Source organism: Plecotus auritus, assembly GCF_963455305.1.
Source record: "Plecotus auritus genome assembly, chromosome: 2".
Lineage (NCBI taxonomy): Eukaryota > Metazoa > Chordata > Mammalia > Chiroptera > Vespertilionidae > Plecotus > Plecotus auritus.
The window spans coordinates 172,558,419-172,582,720 of NC_137771.1; the positions used below are offsets into that span (position 1 = coordinate 172,558,419).

Consider the following 24,302-nt stretch of genomic DNA (forward strand, 5'->3'; position numbering starts at 1 on the left):
CAACTATCACTGCTTTTTGTTATTGTTGTTTAATATAAAGAAATACCAGAGTAAATATAGTTTATTTATTGGAAATATATGTCTTTTTAAACCAAGCTAGCATTTTATTATGACTTGCTTTTATTAGTGCTCTGGTATTTGTTTTCCCACAAGCCTTGTTATTTTTAGTGTTCAATTTTGGAGGAGGAGGTTTTTCTAGGAAAGCATACATTGCATTACAGTGGAAGCACTTTACTATCTTGGAGAAATGTTTAAGATAAGTATCATTAAGTGAAGAAAGTTGTAGAAATGTACGAACCACTTTTTTAAAAGTATATATGTTAGTTCATACTTCTGAAAGGATATACAAAAAACTTAAAAAGTGATTACTTCAGGAAAGTGGATCTGGAAAGCTAAAGGGCAAAAGAGACTTAAAATTTTTTTACTTTACTAGTATACGCTATTACACTGTTTGAATGACTTTTTACCATAAGAAAAAATGTGTCTAGTAACATTTAAAGAAAAAACAGATTTAGTACAATTTTAATGTAAACTTACCTCTAATAACCGCTTTTCCCAATGGTTGAGTTCAGTGCCCATCCCACCTTGATTTTCAAGTTCCATTCCTTCCAGAATTGGACAGTTAAAATGTTTTCTTGCTTCATCCTTAAAACCAGAAAAAAAAAATATAAGCCCTACAAAAGTACAGTAAGATAATGGCAAATGATCACACTAGATGTAATAAAGAATTAAGCAATTACTTTGGTGCCCTAGCTGGTTTGGCTCATTGGATAGAACGTCAGCCTGTGGACTGAAGGGTCATGGGTGCAATTCCGGTCAAGGGCACATGCCCAGGTTGCAGGCTCCATCCCAGCAGGGGGTATGCAGGAGGCAGCCGATTAACAATTCTCTCTCATCTTTGATGTTTCTCTCTCTCTCTCTCTCTCTCTCTCTCTCTATCTCTCTCTCTCTCTCTCCCTTCCTCTCTGAAATCAATAAAAAGATATTTTAAAAATTGTTTTTAAGAATATAATTTTGTTCATTTGGTTCTGCCTGTCCTTCAGTTAGAGACTTCCAGGAATGGAAAATATGCCAAGAGCAGTGTAAAAGTTCAAAAGACTCTTAGAGAGAGCTGTGTTCAGTCAGGGAGGGAGAATAAGTTTCTGTCATTACATAAATGTGTGATGGTTAATTTTATGTGATCTTGGCTGGGCCGCAGTGCTTAAATATTTGATCAAACGTTAGTCTGAGTATTTCTATGTGGATGCTTTTGGATAAGATTAGCATTGAACTTAGTGGATTTTGAGTAAAGCAAATTTATAGATGGGCTCATCCAAACAGTTAAAAGCCTTAACAGAACAAAAACTGACCTTACCTGAGCAAGAAGGAATTCAGTCAGCAGACTGCCTTTGGATTCAAATTACAACTCTTTCCTGAGTCTCCAGCCTGCCAGCCAACTCTGTCAGATTGTAGATTCTCTAAACCTCCGCAATTACATGAGTCAATTCCTTAAAATGAATCTCTTTCTTCTCCCTTCCCCCAAGTCAGCACATCCTATGGGTTCTGTTTCTATGGAGAACTCTGACTAATACAGACGCCAAATTAAATGATCGCAATTATGCAATAGTGCCAGTAATACTAAGAGGCATGAAAACAGAGGAGCACTGACTTAAAGCAGTGGGTAGAAGGGGAACCAGGAGTCATTGTCAAATTTCCATTTCCTCAGATTTCTCTGGGTGTGTAGCTTTATTGTATTGCCTTTCTATTCTTTTTCCTACTACAGGCTCTAAAATGTAATCATAGTTCTTAAATAATAATGATTAGTAGAGGACCACTATGAAGGAAAAGAGCTGATGGCTCATGAGACATTAATAATTTAGTAATACTTACAACAACACGAGGTGTTACTAGGAGATACACAGTGTGAGGAACTATCTTGTTATCTCGAACATCCCATAATCTCTCCACTTTTTGAACTACTTTATCACTCCATTGATATAATCCAAGACTGTAGTTAAAGGATAAGAAGACAGTCACTTTTGCAAATTTACCACATTAAATGTGCTTATGAATATCAATAAAATTAAAATTTTCAAGCTTACTAAAAGTACTTGATAACATTTTCTCATTTAATCTTTTCAACAACATCATGAGATTGTCATCACCATGCCATAGATAAAGACACAGAAGCTTAGAGAGATGAAGTAACTTGCTCAAGTCCACATAGCCAATTCTTGGCTACGATGACAATGAATTCTTTCCTTTTAAGACATTTATTGGGGGAAAAAGCAAGTCCAGAGACATATTCAAGTATATAAAGAAACTTAAACCAAAAAAAAAGATGGCAATTTAGTGGGGAAGTATAATTTACATAATAACTGTGTAAAACCGGTTATCCATCTACGAAAAAAAGTTAAATCCCTATTTTGTCCCATATACAGAAATAAATTCCAGACAGATGGCAGCAAAAATAGTAGAGTAAGGACCTCTGAAAATTCTCTGCCTTGTAAAGCCATGAGAAAAGTAGCAAAATTGACCAAATCAACTTTTTTAGAACTCTGGAAATTAACCAAAGGCTTGCAGCAATCCAGGAACCAGCAACGGGGCAGCCACCAGAAGAATTCATAAAAAAACAACAGCTATGATCCAATTATATGTCTACAAGAGACAGTTCAGACTCAAGGACACAAATGGGTTGAACATAAAAGGATTAAAAAGACATGACATTCAAACAGTACTCAAAAGAGAGCTGGAACAGTTTTATTAATATCACACAAAATAGACTTTAAGACAAAAATTATTTCTAGACACAAAGAGGGAAATTTTCTAATGATGAAAGAATCAATCCACCAAGACATAACAATTATAAAAATATATGTATGGCCCAGCCAGTGTGGCTCAGTGCTGAGTGTCAACACATTCACCAAGAGGTCGCTGGTTTGATTCCCGCTCAGGGAACATGCTTGGGTTGCAGACTTGGTCCCCTGGTGAGGGGTGTGCAGGAAGTAGCCAATCAATGTTTTTCTCATTGATGTTTCTATCTCTCTATCCCTCTCCCTCCTCTCTCTTTAAAAAATAAAAAATAAAAAATACATCTATACACATCTATATAATAAAAGCCTAAGTGACTGTTAAGGTGGAATGACTAGAACGACCAGTTGCTATGATGGGCACTGACCACCAGGGGGCAGATGCTCCATACAGGAACTGCCCTTTGGTGGTCAGTGCACTCACACAGGGGGAGTGTCGCTCAGCCAGAAGCTGGGCTCCCAGCTGGTGAGTGCAGCGGCAGTGGCAGGAGCCTCTCCTGCCTCCACAGTAGCGCTAGGAGTAGCGAGCCAAGCGGCAAGGAGCAGTGAGCAGGTGGGACCCAAGGGGTCCCAGACTGCGAGAGGGCGCAGGCTGGCCTGAGGGACCCCTCAGCAGTGCTCAAATTTCGTGCACCGAGCCTCTAGAGTGTGTGTGTGTGTGTGTCCTCTTTTCAGCCGGACTGCCATCTTCCAATAATTTGCCAAAATGACTAACAAAGAGAAAGAGAGCCACCCACTATATGTTTTCTAGGATTTTTAGAAAACATGGAGTTGTTCCTCTAGCCACATACACATGAATCCACAAGAAAGGTGGTATTGTAGACATCAAAGAAATGGGCACTGTTCAAAAAGGAATGCCCCACGAATGTTACCATGGCAAAACTAGAAGAGTCTACAGTGTCATCCGTATGCAGTGGGCACTGCTGTGAACAAACAAGTTAAGGGCAAGATTCTTGCCAAGAGAATTAATGTACGTAATGAGCATCTTAAGCACTCTAAGAGCCGCGGTAGCTTCCTGAAACGTGTGAAGGAAAATGATCAGAAAAAGAAGGAAGCCAAAGAGAAAGGCACCTGGGTCCAGCTGCAGTGTCAGCCTGCTCCACCCACAGAAGCTCACTGTGGGAGGACCGTGGGAAGGAGCCCGAGCTGTGGAACCCCTTCCCTATGAATTCATGGCATGACAAGTGTAAAAAAAAAAAAAAAAAGACTTGTGTACCTTATAAAATAAGGGTAGGGAACCTTTTTTCTGCCAAGAGCCATTTGGTATTTATAACATTATTCACTTAATATAATTCACTAAATATAAGTTTATGTTGCTTGAAAAAAGCTCCTAGATTTATTGAATTTCTAGTACTGCCAGGGCTTGCCTGGGCAGGGCCACACCCAATGATTTTGTGGGCCTTATACGGCCCTCAGGCCAGACATTCCCCATCCCTATTATAAAGAACCAAAATATATGAAGCAAAAATAAATTTCAAATAAAGTTATAAATGTAAAAAATTTAAAAAATAATTTACTGTAAGAAATTTAGGGTAACATTTTTTTTATTTTAGAGAGAGGCAGGGAGAGGGAGAGAGAGACAGAAACACTTATGTGAGAGAGAAATATCAATCGGTTGCCTCGCACAGGCACCCAGACTGGGTTTGAACCTGCAACCTGTGTTTGGTGTACTGGATGATGCTCCAACCACTGAGCCACAACAGCCAGGACTAAATATTTTTATAATCTTTGGAGGGCAGGAGTTTTCTCATGCAATAAAGCAAAAAACAGATAAATTTAATGATATAAAATTTAAAAAATTCTTCATATGTGAAGCTAAATGACCGCTTATACCCTATCTTGTTTTAATAGTTATAATTTCCTTAGGCTAGCCATAAAACCACTGGTATTTATGGCACTTAACAAGCTACAATTCTCAGATTCAAGTCTTAGTATCTCTCCTAAAAGAGAACAAGAATAAAAATAACAAATACCTATAATTAAAAAGTGGAAGACCATCTGCAAATCTTGAAGTTAGAGGATTTCCATCTTTATCATGGTAGAACGCAAATAGCCCAGCAGAGAAACCCTATAAGAAAAAGTTGGAAATGTCTTAAAGTAAAAAATATCAATTCTGATTAGAGACATCATAACATGCTGCTATCAAAAGAGAACACTGATATAACCACATAAAAGCATCAGTACTACTACAGGAACTTTTTATATTGAAATTGGACAATTAAGTGATCCATATTTTTGAATTCTAAATTCCAATTACTTGAGGTTATTAAGTGAGGAAACCATAAGTGACAGTAACAAAGATATTCTTTAGGATATAGACAATGCATTTATTTGTTTAAAAACGTATTAATCAGAGTTGACCTTCACATAAACTTATTAAACTCTATAACTGCATCCAGGAAATGCTACTATTGAGAAAAATGAACAATATAGAGTAGGGGGTGAGTGATCAAATATGTTCCTAAGAACATTCATAAAAATTCAGTGTCTTTGATCCCAAAACCCACATTTAATATGTATCTACACTTAAGAAAAGTGGAAATGAGTGTGTTTGTGTATGGTGAGTGTGTATATTTATACACTTAAGAAAGACTGGAACATATATCAAAACTAAAGGCCCAGTGCACAAAATTCGTGCACGGGGGTGTGTGACCCTCAGCCCAGCCTGCACCCTCTCCAATCTGGGACCCCTCAAGGGATGTCCGACTGCCCATTTATGCCCGATCCCAGTAGGATCGGGCATAAACGAGCAGTCCGACATCCCTCTCACAATCCAGGACCGCTGGCTCCCAACTGCTCGCCTGCCTGCCTTTCTGATTGCCCCTAACCACTTCTGCCTGCCAGCCTGATCACCCCCTAACAACTCCCCTGCCAGCCTGATTGATGCCTAACTGCTCCCCTCAAGCCTGATTGCCTCTAACTGCCCTCCCCTGCAGGCCTGGTCACCCCTAACTGCCCTCCCCTGCAGGCCTGGTCACCCCTAACTGCCCTCCCCTGCAGGCCCAGTCGCCCCCAACTTCCCTCCTCTGCCGGCCTGGTCACCCCTAACTGCCCTCCCCTGGAGGCTTGATTGCCCCCAACTGCCCTCCCTTGCAGGCCTGGTCCCTCCCAACTGCCCTTGCCTGCTGGCCTGATCGCCCACAACTGCCCTCCCTTGCAGGCCTGGTTCCTCCCAGCTGCCCTCCCCTGCTGGCCATCTTGCGGTGGCCATCTTGTGTCCACATGGAGGCAGCCATTTTTGACCACATGTGGGCATCCATCTTGTGTGCTGGAGTGATGGTCAATTTGCATATTACTCTTTTATTAGATAGGATAGAGGCCTGGTGCACGGGTGGGGGCCAGCTGGTTTGCACTGAATGGTGTCCCGGATCAGGGTGGGGGGATTCCCTTGGGGCGCGGGCCGGCCTGGGCGAGGGGCCTGTAGTGGTTTGCAGGCCGGCCACGACCCCCGGTGACCCAAGTGGAGGCCCTGGTATCTGGTATTTATTTATCTTCTATCATTGAAACTTTGTAGACTTGAGCGGAGCCAAGACTCCTGCTTACTCTATGGCCGCAGCCATTTTTGTTGGGATTTATTTATCTTCTATAATTGAAACTTTGTAGCCTTAAGTGGAGGCCAAGGCAGGCCAGAGTGTGCAGAAAGCTTTGCTTCCTCCATCGCCGGGGGCAACCCAAGCCTCCTGTTTGCTCTGTGGCCGCAGCCATCTTGGTTGGGTTAATTTGCATACTCGCTCCTGATTGGCTGGTGGGCGTGGCTTGTGAGTGTAGCGGAGTGATGGTTAATTTGCATGTTACTCTTTTATTAGGTAGGATGTTTGCTGTGGTTCTTTTGCTAATATGATACTGTGTAAAATCACCCACATTCCCAAAATTGTTTTACAATGTGAATTTTTATGTTTCTAATCACATTTTAAATAGTTTTTAAGGAAGTGTTCAATTTTAATGATAATGCATATTTCACATAAAGACATTCAAATTCCTATTCTCTATCCCTCCCCTTCCAATTAACATGAGGAAGTGAACAAAAAAATTGTTGACATTTGATATCTCCTATTTCTTTTCTTGCTTTCCTTCCTAAAACAAAGCACTTTGGAACTACTTCTTTTTTTAAAAAAATATTTTTATTGATTTCAGAGAGGAAGAAAGAGGGCGAGAGAGAAAGAAACATCCATAATGAGAGAGAATCATGGATCAGCTGCGTCCTGCACAGCCCCTACTAGAGATTGAACCTGTAACCCGGGCACATGTGCCCTAACCAGGAATCAAACCGTGGCCTCCTGGTTCGTAGGTTGATGCTCAACCACTGAGCCATGCTGGCTGGGCTGTAACTACTTCTTTATGTATATCTTATACATTGACAATATGCTACAGTTTATATTCAAACTAGAGGCCTGAATAGGCCTTCCTTCCCCTGGCTGCTGGCACTGGCTTCCCTCTGACACCCGGGACCCGGGCTTCCCTCCGGCCGTTGGCAGGCACCTGGGACCTGGACTTCCCTCACAGCCCTGGTTTCGTCCAGAAGGTGGACCCGAAGGACATCCGGAAGGACGTCCAGTCTAATTAGCATATTGTGCTTTTATTATTATAGATAACGAACAATCATAAATGATTATTTCTTTGCTTACCTAACTGTGGCCTCTGTCATTCAAGACTTGCCAAAATGATTAATGGAATCCATATTAGTCTTTTATTCCTATATTTCTTCTTATTTAACTTCTAAAGATACAAAGGATACTTAATAAAATCAGCTAAGAATATGTAAATAGTTTTAAATATACAATTCACTGAAGTCACATAAAGTTTAATATAGTATGATTTGCCTCATCCTTTATGATATTCTAAATAAACATTTTTCCCACCCTATCAACTAGAAAGTTTTTCTAATCACTCATATTTCAGAAGGATTATCTAGTATTTAAAGTACCATGGATGACTGTAGTTGAGAGCTATGAACATATTTAACTTTACAGGGAGTACCTGTAACTGTTAAACATTTAATTCTTTCCATCCTCCAGGATGGTTTTTGAGATTTAAACTAATCTTTAAATTTTGTAGGGCTTTACAATTTTTAAAATAATTCAAATATACAGACAAGTTTCAAAAGCCTAACAGAAACTTATGCATCCTCTTTAAAAAGATTTAAAATGTTAGTTTTTCCATATTTTCTTCAGGTTTTTTTTTTTAAGAAGAAAAACACTCCAGAGTAAATACTGCTGAAGCCTCACTACCTAACGCTTTTTCCTCCTGCTCTTCCCAGAAGTAAACACTACCTTGAAATCAATTTGCATAACTCTCATACATGTTTTTACATTCAATGGCGTCTCACTTTTATTTGAAATTAACTGACTACTAAAGCAAGTGTGAATACCTTCTCATACATTTCTTAGCCAACTGAACCTTTTCTTTCTTTTTTTTAAAATAGATCTTTATTGTTCAGATTATTATAATTGTTCCTCTTTTTTACCCCATAGCTCCCCTCCACCCGGTTCCTACCCCACCCTTTGCCCTTACCGACCCCCACTGTCCTCATCCATAGGTGTACGATTTTTGTCCAGTCTCTTCCTGCACTCCCCATACCCCTTTCCCCCCGAGAATTGTCAGTCCACTCCCTTTCTATGCCTCTGATTCTATTATATTCATCAGTTTATTCTGTTCATCAGATGTTTATTCACTTGATTTTTAGATTCACTTGTTGATAGATATGTATTTGTTGTTCATAATTTTTATCTTTACCTTTTTCTTCTTCTTCCCCTTCTTAAAGAATACCTTTCAGCATTTCATATAATACTGTTTTGGTGGTGATGAACTCCTTTAGCTTTTTCTTATCTGTGAAGCTCTTTATCTGCCCTTCAATTCTGAATGATAGCTTTGCTGGGTAGAGTAATCTTGGTTGTAGGTTCTTGCTATTCATCACTTTGAATATTTCTTGCCACTCCCGTCTGGCCTGCATAGTTTCTGTTGAGAAATCAGCTGACAATCGTATGGGTGCTCCCTTGTAGGTAATTAACTGTTTTTCTCTTGCTGCTTTTAATATTCTCTCTTTGTCTTTTGCTCTTGGCATTTTAATTATGATGTGTCTTGGTGTGGTCCTCTTTGGATTCCTTTTGTTTGGGGTTGTCTGCGCTTCCTGGACTTGTCAGTCTATTTCTTTCACCAGGTGGGGTAAGTTTTCTGTCATTATTTCTTCAAATAGGTTTTCAGTATCTTGCTCTCTCTTCTTCTGGCACCCCCATAATTCTGATGTTGGTACGCTTGAAGTTGTCCCAGAGGCTCCTTACACTATCTTCATATTTTTGGATTCCTTTTTCTTTTTGCTTTTCCGGTTGAGTGTTTTTTGCTTCTTTGTATTTCAAATCTTTGACTTGAGGAGAAACCAAGATGGCAGCATAGGTAAGCACCTAAACTGCTGCCCTGCACAACAATTTCAAAAATACAAAAAACAGAACGGACACCATCCAGAACCACAGGAAAGCTGGCTGAGTGGAAATTCTACAACTAGAAGGAAAGAGGAAAGCTCACGGAGAAGGAGCGGCAAAGAGCTGAGGTACGGAGACACACGCGTGTAGAGAGGAAGGGCGGCTGAGTGCCCGGCTGGCTTTCTCTGGCGGGAGGGGGAAGGAAGCCCCTGACTGCACTGAAGCCCAGTTCTGACTGCACTGAACCTCAGTTCCGGGCGAAACCCTGTGGACCCAGGATCATACAGGGGGAGTTTGGACTGTCAGGTAGAGAGAAAGGCACACGGAGACTCGGAGATTCGGAGACTCACGGGAGCCGCGGTGACAGGGGTCTGGAGGCGAGAGTGCGCACAAAGACTGACTGTGGAGGTTACCACAGGCTATCCCTAGCAGAAGGGAGTCGGAAGCTCCTGACTGCACTGAACCCCAGTTCCGACTGCACTGAACCGCAGTTCCGGGCAAGTCCCTGGGGACCCATGCTCTTACGGGGGAAATCTGTACTGTAAGGCGGAAACTCGGGAACCACGGAAGGCAGAGGTCTGGAGGTACACACGCAAGGGCAGGGCTAACGGGAAGCCAAGACTGTCTGCTCCGCCCTGAGACTCCACCCCTTCCAAGCTGAGCACAGAGGCTTTTGCAATCTGGCAAGGCTAATCCTATAAGGCTGTCTCCAGCACCTAAAATCTCCCAGTGTAGACACAGCTGATCCTCACGGCCAACTGGCCTACAGGTCAATTCCTCCCAGTGATACCAACAACAATCAAGACTTAACTACAACAAGGCTGTACACACAGTTCACAAAGGGGTGCACCAAGAGTGTCCACCTCAGGTTAACTGGGGAGGCCGACCCACTGGGCTATATAGGAAACCTAACACACAAAGCTACCCTACCAACTCAGGGAAGCAGTGAAAAATGGGGAGACGAAGAAACAGATCACAAACGAAAGAAATGGAGGAAAACAAACTACTGGATATAGAATTCAAAACCACGGTTATAAGGCTTTTCAAGAATATCCTAGAAAAGGCCAATAAATATAACGAGACCCTCAAAGATATGAAAAAGGACCAACTAGAAATTAGACATACACTGACTGAAATAAAAAATATTATACAGAGACCCAACAGCAGACTAGAGGAAGGCAAGTATCAAGTCAAAGATTTGAAATACAAAGAAGCAAAAAACACTCAACCGGAAAAGCAAAAAAAAAGAAAAAAGAATCCAAGAAGTTAAAGATAGTGTAAGAAGCCTCTGGGACAACTTCAAGCATACCAACATCAGAATTATGGGGGTGCCAGAAGAAGAGAGAGAACAAGATACTGAAAACCTATTTGAAGAAATAATGACAGAAAACTTACCCCACCTGGTGAAAGAAATAGACTGACAAGTCCAGGAAGCGCAGACAACCCCAAACAAAAGGAATCCAAAGAGGACCACACCAAGACACATCATAATTAAAATGCCAAGAGCAAAAGACAAAGAGAGAATATTAAAAGCAGCAAGAGAAAAACAGTTAATTACCTACAAGGGAGCACCCATACGATTGTCAGCTGATTTCTCAACAGAAACTATGCAGGCCAGACGGGAGTGGCAAGAAATATTCAAAGTGATGAATAGCAAGAACCTACAACCAAGATTACTCTACCCAGCAAAGCTATCATTCAGAATTGAAGGGCAGATAAAGAGCTTCACAGATAAGAAAAAGCTAAAGGAGTTCATCACCACCAAACCAGTATTATATGAAATGCTGAAAGGTATTCTTTAAGAAGAGGAAGAAGAAAAAAGTAAAGATAAAAATTATGAACAACAAATACATATCTATCAACAAGTGAATCTAAATATCAAATGAATAAACAATCTGATGAACAGAATAAACTGGTGAATATAATAGAATCAGGGGCATAGAAAGGGAGTGGACTGATAATTCTCAGGGGGAAAGGGGTATGGGGGGTGCAGGAAGAGACTGGACAAAAATCATACACCTATTGCCAAAACCGGTTTGGCTCAGTGGATAGAGCGTCAGCCTGCGGACTGAAGGGTCCCAGGTTCGATTCCGGTCAAGGGCATGTAACTTGGTTGTGGGCACATCCCCAGTAGGAGGTGTGCAAGAGGCAGCTGATCGATGTTTCTCTCTCATCGATGTTTCTGACTATCTATCCCTCTTTCTTCCTCTCTGTAAAAAATCAATAAAATATATTAAAAAAAAAATCATACACCTATGGATAAGGACAGTGTGGGGGGAGGTAAGGGAAAGGGTGGGGTGGGAACCGGGTGGAGGGGAGCAATGGGGGGGAAAAGGAGAAACAATTGTAATAATCTGAACAATAAAGATTTATTAAATTAAAAATAAAAACAAAAACAAAAAAAAACAACAAAAACAAATCTTTTTGATCCTTGCGATCCTCTAGTCTTCTGTTGGACCTCTGTATATTATTTTTTATTTCAGTCAGTGTATGCTTAATTTCTAGTTGATCCTTTTTCATATCCTCGAGGGTCTTGCTAAATTTATCGGCCTTTTCTAGAAAATTCTTGAAAAACCTTATAACTATGGTTTTGAACTCTATATTCAGTCGTTTGCTTTCCTCCATTTCTTTAATTTGTGACCTGTTTCTTTGTCTCCGCATTTTGGCTGCTTCCCTGAGTTGATAGTGTCTTGTGTGCTAGGTGTCCTATAGGGCCCAGTGGCTCAGCCTCCCCAGTTACCTGAGGTGGACACTCTTTGTGCACCCCTTTGTGGGCTGTGTGCACAGTCTTGTTGTAGTTGAGCCTTGATTGTTGTTGGTATCACTGGGAGGAATTGACCTCCAGGCCAATTGGCTGTGAGGATCAGCTGTGTCTATGCCAGGAGAACTTCTGTGCTGGAGACACCCTTATGAGACAAGACTTGCTTCAGTGGGGCTTTGGTGCTCACTGAGTCTGCCCCTTGAGTGTGTCTCTTATGGATCTGAGGAGTTGTAATCTGGATGGTCCCACTCTGACCCCTGGGTACACTGGCTCTTGGATCTCCAAGGAGGTGCTAATTTAGCCTCTACCTGAGGCCACCCAGCAGGAGCTATGGAGATATCTGCAGATTCTTCTTCTTTGTTTGGGTTTTGGAGGGGCCCAGATGAGGCCCAGCTATGAAGCAATGCAAGCTGCTTTGGGGTCTTGGGCCTTCTTTTGGATGTTCTGGATCTCACTGACTCAGCTGCAGTTAGTTAGGTAAGTTTAGAATTCAAAAGACCAGGCCATTCATATGCACAAGCCTCTGCTCTACACTTGGATGGGGCGGAGTCTCAGGGTGGAGCAAACAGCAATGGCTTCCTCTCAGCCCTGCCCTAAGAGGCCCCTGGGTCTCAGTGTCCCTCAGTAATTGCTGCAAGCACCTCTGAGAGAAAGCCACCCTTGAGTTTCGCCCACTGCCAGACAATCCAGTTTCTCCCCGAATGAGTCTGGGTCCCCAGAGTCTTGCCCAGAACTGGAGTTCAGAGCAGTCAGGAGCTTTTGTCTCCCTCCCGCTTGAGAAAACCAGCCGCGTACTCAGTTGCCAGCCCTCTCCGCGCGCGCGCCTCCGTACCTCTGCCTCCTGCAGCTCCTGTGAGTCTCAGTGTGCTTTTCTCTTTCCTTCTAGTTGCAGAATTTCCACTCAGCCAGCCTCCCTGTGGTTCTGGATGATGTCCGTTTTGTCTTTTAGTTGTAGTTTTAAAATTGTTGTGCGAGGCAGCAGTTCAGGTGTTCACCTATGCTGCCATCTTGGTTTCTCCAAACCTTTTCTTTTGTGAATTGTCTATTCATAACCTAATTTATCTCATGTTTGGGACCACTGTATTCATGTTCACCTATGGATTAGACTTAAAAACCTGTTGTTTTACTCTGGTTCTCTCAAGTATCTATAGATTTTATAACTTAAAGCTTAAAATGTTATTTAGAATGACATTTGTCTTTCACCAAATTGAGCAGGTTCAACTTACTTTTTTTAATAAAGGGAAAATAAATGACTCATTTTGGAATCTCCTTACTTGAAAGTTGTAAGTACTATCTGGTTACATTACAATTTCACCAAGTTATTCAATGTATTTGCTGATTTAAAGACTGATGCTTAAGAAGAATACAGACAAGGGGAAGCACAGGGAAATGGAGTTGGACTAGTAGGGTAAGTTAGTCTTAAATCCCACATTTTATACTTCCAGTAAATCAATATATGTCCTTAATATTTGAGGGCCCCCTCAAAAAAAAAGTGAGGCTTGCATTTCAAGGTCATACATGATAGCTCACTAAATAAACCAATAAATAATAGCCACTAATTTTATTACACTTTACTATGCACAACATGGTGCTAAGCCATATATAAGTTCTTTGTTTTTTTAAAAATTTCAGTTCCTACTACTTAAAAAAAAACTTTTTCTTTTAAATTTCAAGAGAGAAAGTGAGAGGGAGAGATAGAAACATCAATGATGAGAATCATTAATTGGCTGCCTTCTGCACACCCCCTACCAGGGATCCAGCCTGAAACCCAGTCATGTGCCCTGACCTGGAATTGAACTGTGATCTCCTGATTCATGGGTCAATGCTCAACCACTGAGCTGCACGGGCCGGGCCCATGTATATGTTTTGTCTTATACAATCTTCAAGAGAAAAATCCCATTGTAGCATGTACTACTATCTTCATTTTACAGATGAAATTGAGGCTTACAAAGGCTAAGTAATTTACACAAGATCCCAAAGATTTTTAGTGATAGAATTAAAAAGAATCACACCTAGATCAGTGTAATCCATTCTCTCTCTTAAATTTACTGCCATCTACTGTCTAAATACACAGATGGTATCAGGAGAATATGTCCTAGCATCTTAGGCAACATTGTTTAATTCCCTAGACACATAGTAAAATTTATTTTGGATAAATTAGGGAAATGGAAGAAGTTCTGAATCAGTTGGTATATATACACTTAGAAAGCCTAAATAGACCAAGAGGACTTTTAGAAATGAGCTCTCTGTAGGAGATAAGATGTATAATTAGTATATCAGTTGTCATTTTAGAGGAAAGTAAATTTTTCTAAATTACTAAGTTTTTTCTGTAGAAACTTATTTTCTCAAAAATCCCATTTGCCTAATATACTAATTTGTTTAATTATTTTATTTTATTTTTATATTTTTTTATTGTCTAAAGTTTTACATGTCTCCTTTTTCCCCGATTGACCCCCCCGCCCCAGCCATTCCCACCCCGGGCAAGCCCCCACTGCCCCAGTGTCTGTGTCCATTGGTTATGCTAATAAGCATGCGTACAAGTCCTTTAGTTGCTCTCTAACTCCCCCGCCTCTACCATTTGTCTCTAGATCGAACTATTCTTGTTCATCAAATTATGTTGATCATTATATCCCACATATGAATGAGATCATGTGATATTTATCTTTCTCCGGCTGGCTTATTCGCTTAGCATAATGCTCTCCAGTTCCATCCATATTGTTGCAAATGGTAAAAGTTCCTTCTTTTTTATAGCAGCATAATACTCCATTGTGTAGATGTACCACAATTTTTTAATCCACTCATCTGCTGATGGGCACTTAGGCTGTAAAAATATGGAACGCTTCACAAATTTGTGTGTCATCCTTGCACAGGGGCCATGCTAATCTTCTCTGTATCCTTCCAATTTTAGTATATGTGCTGCCAAAGCGAGCACTCTTTAATTATTTTAAATAGTATAACTCAACCTAGCTCAAATGCTAATCATTAGAAATTTTCTACTGGCAAAGGCCTAATCAACTGTTTTATGGAACATGAATCTAAGAATCTACATAATCTTAAATGTTAATATATACATCAAAATGAAAGCACAATAAACAGAAACCAAGGCACGCGCGTGCGCATACACACACAGAACAGTTAACAGGAAAATTTACCAGGGCATGAATAATCTCATGTTTCACTGTAGACAGCATCCCAATAAACTCCTGAGGCTGGGTAGAGATCATATTTGGACACAGGTTAGCATATCCTGCTATTGGCCTGTTAAAATAGACATTGAATTTTATTATATTCCAGAATAATATGCATTACGATATTTATTAACCTGTACTTTTCTATAAAAAATTGCCCAAGGTCAAACCCTGGTTGGTGAGGCTCAGTTGGTTGAGCGTTATCTCATACACCAAAAGGTGGCAAGTTCAATTCCCCATCAGGGCACATACCCATGTTGTGGGTTCGATCCCTGGTTGGGGCACCTACAAGCGGCCACTGGCTGATGTTTCTCTCTCTAAGATCAATTAAAAACAAAACAAAAACCTGCCCAAGGTCAAAAAATCTTCGCTAAATATCAAATGTCATTTTGTATAATAACATCTAACTTTCATTATTTTTTACTTTGAAGACATATACCTCTGTTTCTATGGCATGGATAATCAACAACTATTTCTACAAAAGTTAATTTTATTTTACTATGAATTTTAAAAATTTCAATATATACCAAATAAAGAAATGTACTGGATAATTCAAATTCTAACACTATTTTACTTGCAAAATCCATATATGACTTCAGCATTTCTCTATATTTACAGGCACAAGGACAGACAAGTAAGTAGAGAGGGGAACGAGATACACTATAAGACAATTAGCAAATCATTCAGATTGCTGACAGTTGCTGAACCTTATTTCCATCTCACTATTCCCTTTCCTGCCCCAACACTGCCCTTCATTCATATAAAGATCTCCATCTTCCCATTATCTTCTTTCATATTCTATCCCTTCTAGAATCTATAGAATTCTACATCTCCTCTGCTCCCAGAACCTGAGTCCGAGAGCTGACTAGGACCCAGAGTAATTCAGTCAGTTTTATCATGTACTTACCTATCTTTCAAAAGCAATGGCAAACAAACAATGGTAAGGAACCCCCAGGTCATTTCTCTCATCACTATCATAACATTTTACCATAGAAATACCACAAACCTCACTAAATTTTGATTGCCTATTTAAAAAGTAACATTTGTCTTATTTAAAAAACATAGTATAGATTCTTCATACTTGAAAACAATAGACTTACTCTTAGAAAAGTATATATATATATAATTCACTTACCAAAACATTGCTATCGACCTCTAAAATACAAAATGGATGTCACTGTCAGGCTTAAAACCCATCAGGGACTTCTATAACATTAGATTAAAACAGCCCTGTCTTTCTCTTCAATCCATTTCACGAAGCTCTCATCCTCACAGTGTCCACTGAAGTGGCTTCTAACAGCAATAGGTACACATGGCTTCTTCCTAACCTAAGCTTATTTGTAAGTATCCTATATAATAAAAGGCTAATATGCAGATTGTCCCCTCAGGAGTTCGACCGACTGGTAGTTTAACCACTCACTAAGACATGCGCTGACCACCAAGGGGGCGGCGTGGAACGAAGGAAGGCCCCTGCCAGCAGCTGGCAGCCAGGGGAAGGAAGGCCCGATTGGCCTTGATTGCGCAGTCAGACCTAGGGACCCTACCCGTGAATGAATTTTGTGCACTGGGCCTCTAGTATTTAACTAATATTTTAGGAAAAAAGAAATACTCTATTAAATATATATTCTTTTAACTGAACAAGATGACATATGTATCTGCAAAACATACAGCACTTTCTTCTTCATTAGTACATACACTCAATATTTGACTAAAAGCTTTTTGAACATTCAGAAGCTAAAGATTTTTGAGTCAATTTCATGGATCAACAATTGCATAGTATCATAGTAACAGACTGCTTTTCATAATCCATGATGCTGATTTTGAACTTCTTACCACCTTCAGTACTGACTGACAGAACAATTCTGAAGCACATACCAGTGATTCAGAAAATTTCATTTTCCTTAAATGTATTACATATCAACAGAAGTGAAACAACTCTTAAAGCCAGCAAGTCTTTTAAAAATAAATGAATGTTCAGGACCTCAGAAATTATCCTTATGTACACATGAATTGGCCACATTAACTTTCCTAGATTTAAGAATGTTACATAGAATCTATTCTGAGAGTTGCAATTTCTACTGCCTTTAATTGATTTGCCTGGAGTGTGACAGGCAAACCTCTGCATATATAATAACTTTTCATTCTAAGGCTGCTTCACTGGAAAAATATTTTGGAAATATTTTGTAAATAAAAAAGAGGACTCTAAATTTTTAACTGATAATTTAGCTAAGTATAGCACATATAAATAATATGACTATTAAATGAAGTTATTTTGAACATCTTACTTACAGCTTAGCCACAGAATTGCTCAAATTTAAGTTTAAATTGTTTTCTTAGGGAGGTATTCACTTCCAAAGAAAATTCTCTTGACGGTAGACTTTTTCTTTGGACTTGGTACTGACAGTGCCATATGTATAACAGTCCTATAACCTGATTCCTCCACTCCCTGGCCCCCCATTCAGGCAGTGTGCCATTTCTTACTTCTGAAGGCAATCTGGCAAGTGCAAACTTCCTGTACTCTAAACACATAATATAATTTGTTTTAAACGTTCCCATATTAGATGTTGAGAAATAAGTCTCAGGGGAAATCTTACCTGTCCATTTTTGCTTCCTGTTGACAATAGGCTGCATAAGAAATGATGTTTTCATGGCTGCACCTCTCAGTGGCCAGAGCACCAACATAAAGAACAAAGTCAGCATCTCGGACCCCCTCTTGGTCTGGCACACCCACTGTTCCACAGGGCCACTTACCCCCACGGCACACTCTGCATTGCTGCACCCATGGGGGTGGGGGGGAGGCAACAGAAAATCAGACCAAAGACAAGATTAGCTGTGGAGACTTTTAATTTATAGTGAATCCAGACTCTGAATATATATAATTTAATTTTTATTTATCCTTCAAATTTATCAAAATCCATACCTCCCTCTACTCACTTCTTGTCTCTACTAGTAACTCTGAATTCATTTTACTAAAATTTCTACTTTATGTAAAATAATCATAAATCTATAATTTTACCTCAAACAAATAATTGCTATTTCTAAGCAGCAACCAACCAGGATGCAAAAAAGAAAAAGGGACCTCCTTATACATTATTTTTGCAGCTTCCTATAAATCTATAGTTATTTTATTTCCAAATTAATTTTAAAAATTTAAAATATAAATATATTTCCTACTATAAATAATTCATGTATCTTTTTAAAAATCAAATACAAAAGTATGTAAGGTAGCCCGGCCTTACGGCTTAGTGGTTAGGCGTCGACCTATGAACCAGGAGATCACAGTTTGATTCCCAATCAGGGCACATGCTGGGGTTGCTGGCTTGATCCCCAGTGGGGGATGTGCAGGAGGCAGCTGATCAATGATTCTCTCTCATCATTAATGTTTCTATCTCTCTCTCTCCCTCTCCCTTCCTCTCTGAAATCAATAAAAATATATATTTTTTTAAAAAAACACTTCTTAGTAACACAGATTCAAAATTTCCCCTAAAGTTATTCTAAAGAATGAAAACATTGCTTAAAAAAAAAAAAAAAAAAAGGAAAGAAAAACCCTTAAGGATCATTTATGGCAAAACAACAAAAACAAAAAACATTGCTAATAGCAGGCTGAATTACCTGGAGGTGCTCTTCAGGCACTATAACGGGGCCACATTTTGTATGCTCTGCACATTCTCCAGTACAGTATCTGTGGGGATCATTTTCCTTCCGTAGGTATTGGTTTGTTGCACATTGTCTTCAGTTCATTTGTACATCAAAGTTTAATTGCCAAAAAGAAAAAAAAAGGAGGGGGGGAAAGAAGAGTTCACAGTAGTCAAAGACATCATAAAAAATGGGTAACTGCTATATTAGCTCATTAATAGTTACTATTTTAGTTAGAAAAGTGGACTAAGAAAAAATTTTGGTTCCATGGAAAATCCTCCTGATCTGAGTTTTCAAATACTCAAATATTTCATAAAACCAATACTGCAGACAAAGAAGGAGGGAGAAAGGGGATGTAGCAAGCAGGGGGCAACTACACCCTAGGAAAAAATCTAGTAGGTCACTATATAATAGAAAATCAGGAAAAGAATAATTATCCAACAGATGCTTTTATATTATTTTTAAAATAGTTTGTATTTTGGTCTTTAAAAAAATCATAATAAAATATTCCAGTATAAATTTCATAATTTTCCATACTGGTAGAATGGGGAGGGCAGAGTACTAAATGACAAGAAAATGATCTGTGTTTAAAGTGACATACCTGCTAAGTAAGATAGTGCCCGCAGGTCTACGAACCTGAAAAGTCTTCTCTAAATAAGAAATAGCTTGTGGAAAAAGTTTGTTCTAAATAAAAGTTAAACAAAGAAAACTAGTCAGAAGTATAATGAAAGTATAAATTACATTTAAGACAAGTACGCATAGGATTTAATGCCTGAGGGGGAAAAAGGAAAAAGCCTTACAATTCTGGAATACAGATAACTAAAGGTTGCATGGCAAGGAGTGGGGGAAGAGTAAATACGTCTAGGAGCAAAGGAATTTCCTCATTTTCTAGATGAGTTTGGGGAAAGAACACTAGCTGGAAACTTCCTTCCCTACCTCTATGTAAATAGAATATTAGAAAACATAAATCTGAACTAGTAATCTATATTACTTCAAATTTGGGACTGAGTTAGTTGGTTCCAACATCATGGTAGTTTATGTTAAGAAAATCTTATGTTTAGAAAATTTACTTTAACCTCGATTATTTCTTTGAATAACTGGCCTAATATGCGTGCGCGTGCGCGTGGGTGTGTGTGACTCTCTAACAGTTAAAAAACTAATGAGGTTAGCACTTCTATAAACAACTTTGGCATATCATACTTTCAGGTTAATCTTCAGGAGAAAAAGCATTTCCACAATGGTATTTTCAATGCATTTCCAAAAAATCAGCTTTTTGTACACTATCCTCAATATGTTCTGCTCCTCCAAAACTTAAGAGAACAATTAAGAAAATGAGAAGACTACTTTAATATCAAATACAGACAAAGTCTTGGTGAGTGCATAACAAAGACACCTTTGTTGAAAATGATAAATACATTTATGAATTCACTACCAACGTCTTGTATTCAGTCATTCACAAAAGTCATGTATACAGCTTTCTTTACCGCAGTAAATTAACATACAATAAAATATACCCATTTTAAGTATCTAATTCAAACCATGAGTATTTATTACCTACCTTAACAAGGTATCTTTTTTCAGGGAGCAACCTGAAAGAAGTGACAACATGATAGATAAGAATTGCCATCCTGGGCAGAGCACTGTCTCACTTGTTCAGAATACATCTGGTAGGAGCCCCAAGGAATGCTTTGTGGAAGCATGCAGTATCAAGCCCCCAAAATTTCAATTAATTGCAATAAGTAATTGAGAGTTCACTCTGTGCCAAAGCACAGTGCTAGGCATGATCATATGCTATTTCATTCATTTGGAAAGTAAAAGATAGTAAAGGACATCAACTACTCTTAATAGATTTTTATAAAATATTAGAGGCCCAGTGCACAAAATGCATGCACTGGGGCGGGGTGGGGGAGGCGCTCAGCCTGGCCTGCATCCTCTCGCAGTCTGGGAGCCCTCGGGGGATGTCCAACTGATGGCTTAGGTCAGCTGGCCATGGGAAGTGGGCCTAAGCTGGCAGTCAGACATCCTTAGTGCTGCCACGGAGGCAGGAGAGGCTACCGCCACCACTGCTGCACTTGTCAGCTGTGAGCCCAGCTCAGGGCTTCTGGCTGAGCGGTACAAGTGTACTGACCACCAGGGGGCAGGTCCTGCATTGAGCATCTGCCCCCTGGTGGTCAGTGCGTGTCATAGCGCCTGTCATTCTGCTGTTCAGTTGATTTGCATATTAGACTTTTATTATATAGGACTATAGATTGTCCTGGACAGTGTGGCTGTTGGTTGGGCATCATCCCCTGTACTAAAAGGTTGCTGGTTCAATTCCCAGTCAGGACACATACACGAGTTGTGGGCTCAATCCCTGGTGGGGGGCGTGCAGGAGGCAGCCCATTAATGTTTCTCTCACATCCCCTTCTCCTTTCCTTTCTCTCTAAAAATCAATAAAAAATCTTTTTAAAAAACCTACTATGGATTCATAATTTACATGTTTTCTGGACTGACTACTCTTACACTAAATAAAAAATTTAGACTATACCACCTCTCTGGTGAATAATTTTGTAAATGTTCTTATTATTGTGTATATATATAAGCACTTTCTCTTATTTTTCTTCCAAGTACTTATTGAGGAGGTGCCTTCTGGGTCTGTTATTGACCACATCCAAAGAGATCCACATTTGCTCTGTTCAAATTATGCATAACATATAGATTTTTTAAAAATAGGTTTTTATTGATTTTTAGAGAGAGAGAGTTATAAACACAGGTGAGAGAGAAACATCATTGATTGGCTGCTTCCTGCACACCCCCTACTGGGGATCGAACCCTCAACCCGGGCATGTGCCCTGACTGGGAATAGAGCCCATGACCTCTTGGTGCATGGCTTGATGCTCAACCACTGAACCACACCAGCTGGACATGATGTACAGATTTCGATCATATCCAATGGCTATCATCTTTCCAAATTAAAAAGCATTTTTAGATTAATTCCATCTTGAAGATGCACTGGCTCCGAGTTCAATCTATGGAACTTCAGATAACAGATAAAAATATCTTTAAAAGTTTGATTCTTACCCTAGCTGGTTTGACTCAGTGGATAGTGTTGGCCTGTGGACTGAAGGATCCCTGGTTTGATTCCTATCAAGGGCATATGCCTGGGTTGCGGGCTTGATCCAGTAGGGTGTGTGCAGGAGGCAGCTGATCAATGATTCTCATCATTGATGTTTCCCTCTCTCTCTCCCTCTCTGAAGTCAATTAAAAAAATTTTGTTTTAACATTTGATTCTTAATAAAAAAGATCACAAAATAATGATGTACTTACTCTTCAATACTTTTATCATAGACAGTCTTGATTCTTAAATGTTCATCAACATCTCTCTTTACAACATGATTTGCTTTAAGATGGACCTTATTTATGACCTGAAAAAAAGGAATAGATTTAAAGTTTTTTTAAAGATGTTGTACAGATTAGTCAATTGAGGTCATAATGTAAAGTTAATAAATTAAATTTCAAGTGTAATACCCAGAATAAAAATAAAGAATGAATAAATAGAGAGATATTTCATATTTATAGATAGACTCAACTTGATGTATAGATTCAAGGTAATATCAATCAAAATCTCAGCAGGTTATATTGTGGATATAAATCAACTGATTCTAAAATTTATATAAATAGGTAAAAGACCCAGAATAGCCAACACAATATTGAAGAAGAACAAAGTTAGAGGACTGACACTACCTAACTTCAAGACCTACTATAAAGCTACAGTAATCAAGACAGTGTGGTAGTGGCAAAAGCAGAGACAGACCAATAGAACAGAATAGAGAGACCAAAAATAGAACCACATAAATACAGTCAACTGAGCTTTGACAAAGAGAAAAAAAGGCAACACAATGAAGCAGATAATCTTTTCAACAAATGGTTTTAGAACAACTGGATATCTATATGGAAAAAAATGAATCTAGACACACACCTTAACATTCTTCATAAAATTAACTAAAAATGGACTGTAGACCTAAATATAAAATGCAAAACAATAAAACTCCTAAAAGATACAATAGGAGTGAACCTAGATGACCTTGGGTATGGCAATGACTTTTTAGATATAGCACTAAAGGCATGGTCCATGAATGAAATAAATGATAGATGCAACTTTATTAAAATTAAAAACTCTGCTCAGTGAAAGATAACGTCAAGAGAATAAAAAGTTAAGCCACAATAGGAGAAAATATTTGCAAAAGACACACCTGAAAAGGGACTATTATCCAAAATAGAGAAAGAACTCTTAAAACGAAACAATTATGAAAACAAACAATCTAAGGGAGGGGAAGGAGGGTAGAAGAGGGTATAAGGAGGATAAATGGTGATGGAAGGAGACTTGACTTGGGGTGGCAAACACATAACACAATATACAGATTATGTATTATAGAATTGTACATCTAAAACCTACATAATTTTTTAAAATACATTCTTATTGATTCCAGAGAGGAAGAGAGAGATAGAAAAATCAATAATGAGAGAAAATCATTGATTAGCTGCCTCCTGCACATCCCCAACTGGGGACCTAGCACACAACCCAGGCATGTGCCCTGACCAGGAATCAAACTGTGACTTCCTGGTTCATAAGTCGATGCTTAACCACTGAGCCAAGCTGGCCAGGCTGAAACCTATATAATTTTATTAACTAATGTCACCCTGATAAATTCAATAAAAATGTTAAAAAAGTAAAAGAAAACAAACAACCCAATGTTTTAAATGGCCAAAAACTGTCCTGGCTGGTGTGGCCTAGTTGGTTGCCAGTTGGATTCCTAATCAGGGCACATGCCTGGGTTGCAGGCTCCATCCCCTGCAGGGGGAGTGCTGGAGTCATCTAATTGATGTTTCACTCTCTCACACTGATGTTTTAGAATTTTAAAAATCTAAAAAAAAAAAAAAAGGCCAAAAACTTTAATAGTCATTTCACTGAAGAAAATATACAGAGGGTGCCCTGGCCGAGTAGCTCAGTCAGTTGGAGCATTTTACTGATGCTTGAAGATTGTAGGTGCGACCCCTGGTCAGGGCACATACAAGAATGAACCAATGAATGCATAAGTGGAAAAAAAAAAATCGATGTTTCTCTTTGTTTCTCTCGTTCTCTCTCTAGCCCAGCCTAATATTCTTAATAGTGGAAGACTAAATGCTTTCCCCTTAAGATCAAGTATGTCTATTCTCACTATTCTTATTCAACATCATATTGGATGTACTATACTATCCTATCTAATAAAAGAGTAATAGGCAAATTGACCATCACTCCAACACACATGATGGCTGCCCCCATGTGGTCAAAGATGGCTGCCCCCATGTGCACACAAGATGGCCGCTACAAGATGGCCTGCAAGGGAGGGTAGTTGTGGGCGATCAGGACAGCAGGGGAGGGCATTAGGGGCTACCAGGCCTGCAGGGGAGGTAAGTTAGGGGGAACCAGGCCTGCAGGGGAGGGCAGTTGGGGGGGACCAAGCCTGCAGGGGAGGGCAGTTGGGGGGAACCC

General features: G+C 39.5%; 1 protein-coding gene across 2 annotated transcripts in view; it reads right to left on the reverse strand.

The window, feature by feature from the left end:
* Positions 1–24,302, reverse strand: part of LMLN (leishmanolysin like peptidase) — an 83,509-nt gene that overhangs the window by 50,620 nt on the left and 8,587 nt on the right. For both annotated transcript variants that reach the window (XM_080656649.1, XM_080656648.1), the window contains exons 2-10: positions 22,097–22,194; positions 20,349–20,379; positions 19,392–19,474; positions 18,767–18,884; positions 17,749–17,927; positions 15,119–15,224; positions 4,763–4,857; positions 1,870–1,987; positions 538–645 (exon numbers count right to left, since the gene is read on the reverse strand). In XM_080656649.1, the coding sequence (XP_080512775.1) occupies positions 538–645; positions 1,870–1,987; positions 4,763–4,857; positions 15,119–15,224; positions 17,749–17,927; positions 18,767–18,884; positions 19,392–19,474; positions 20,349–20,379; positions 22,097–22,194 (936 nt within the window). The remainder of the gene's footprint in view (positions 1–537; positions 646–1,869; positions 1,988–4,762; positions 4,858–15,118; positions 15,225–17,748; positions 17,928–18,766; positions 18,885–19,391; positions 19,475–20,348; positions 20,380–22,096; positions 22,195–24,302) is intronic.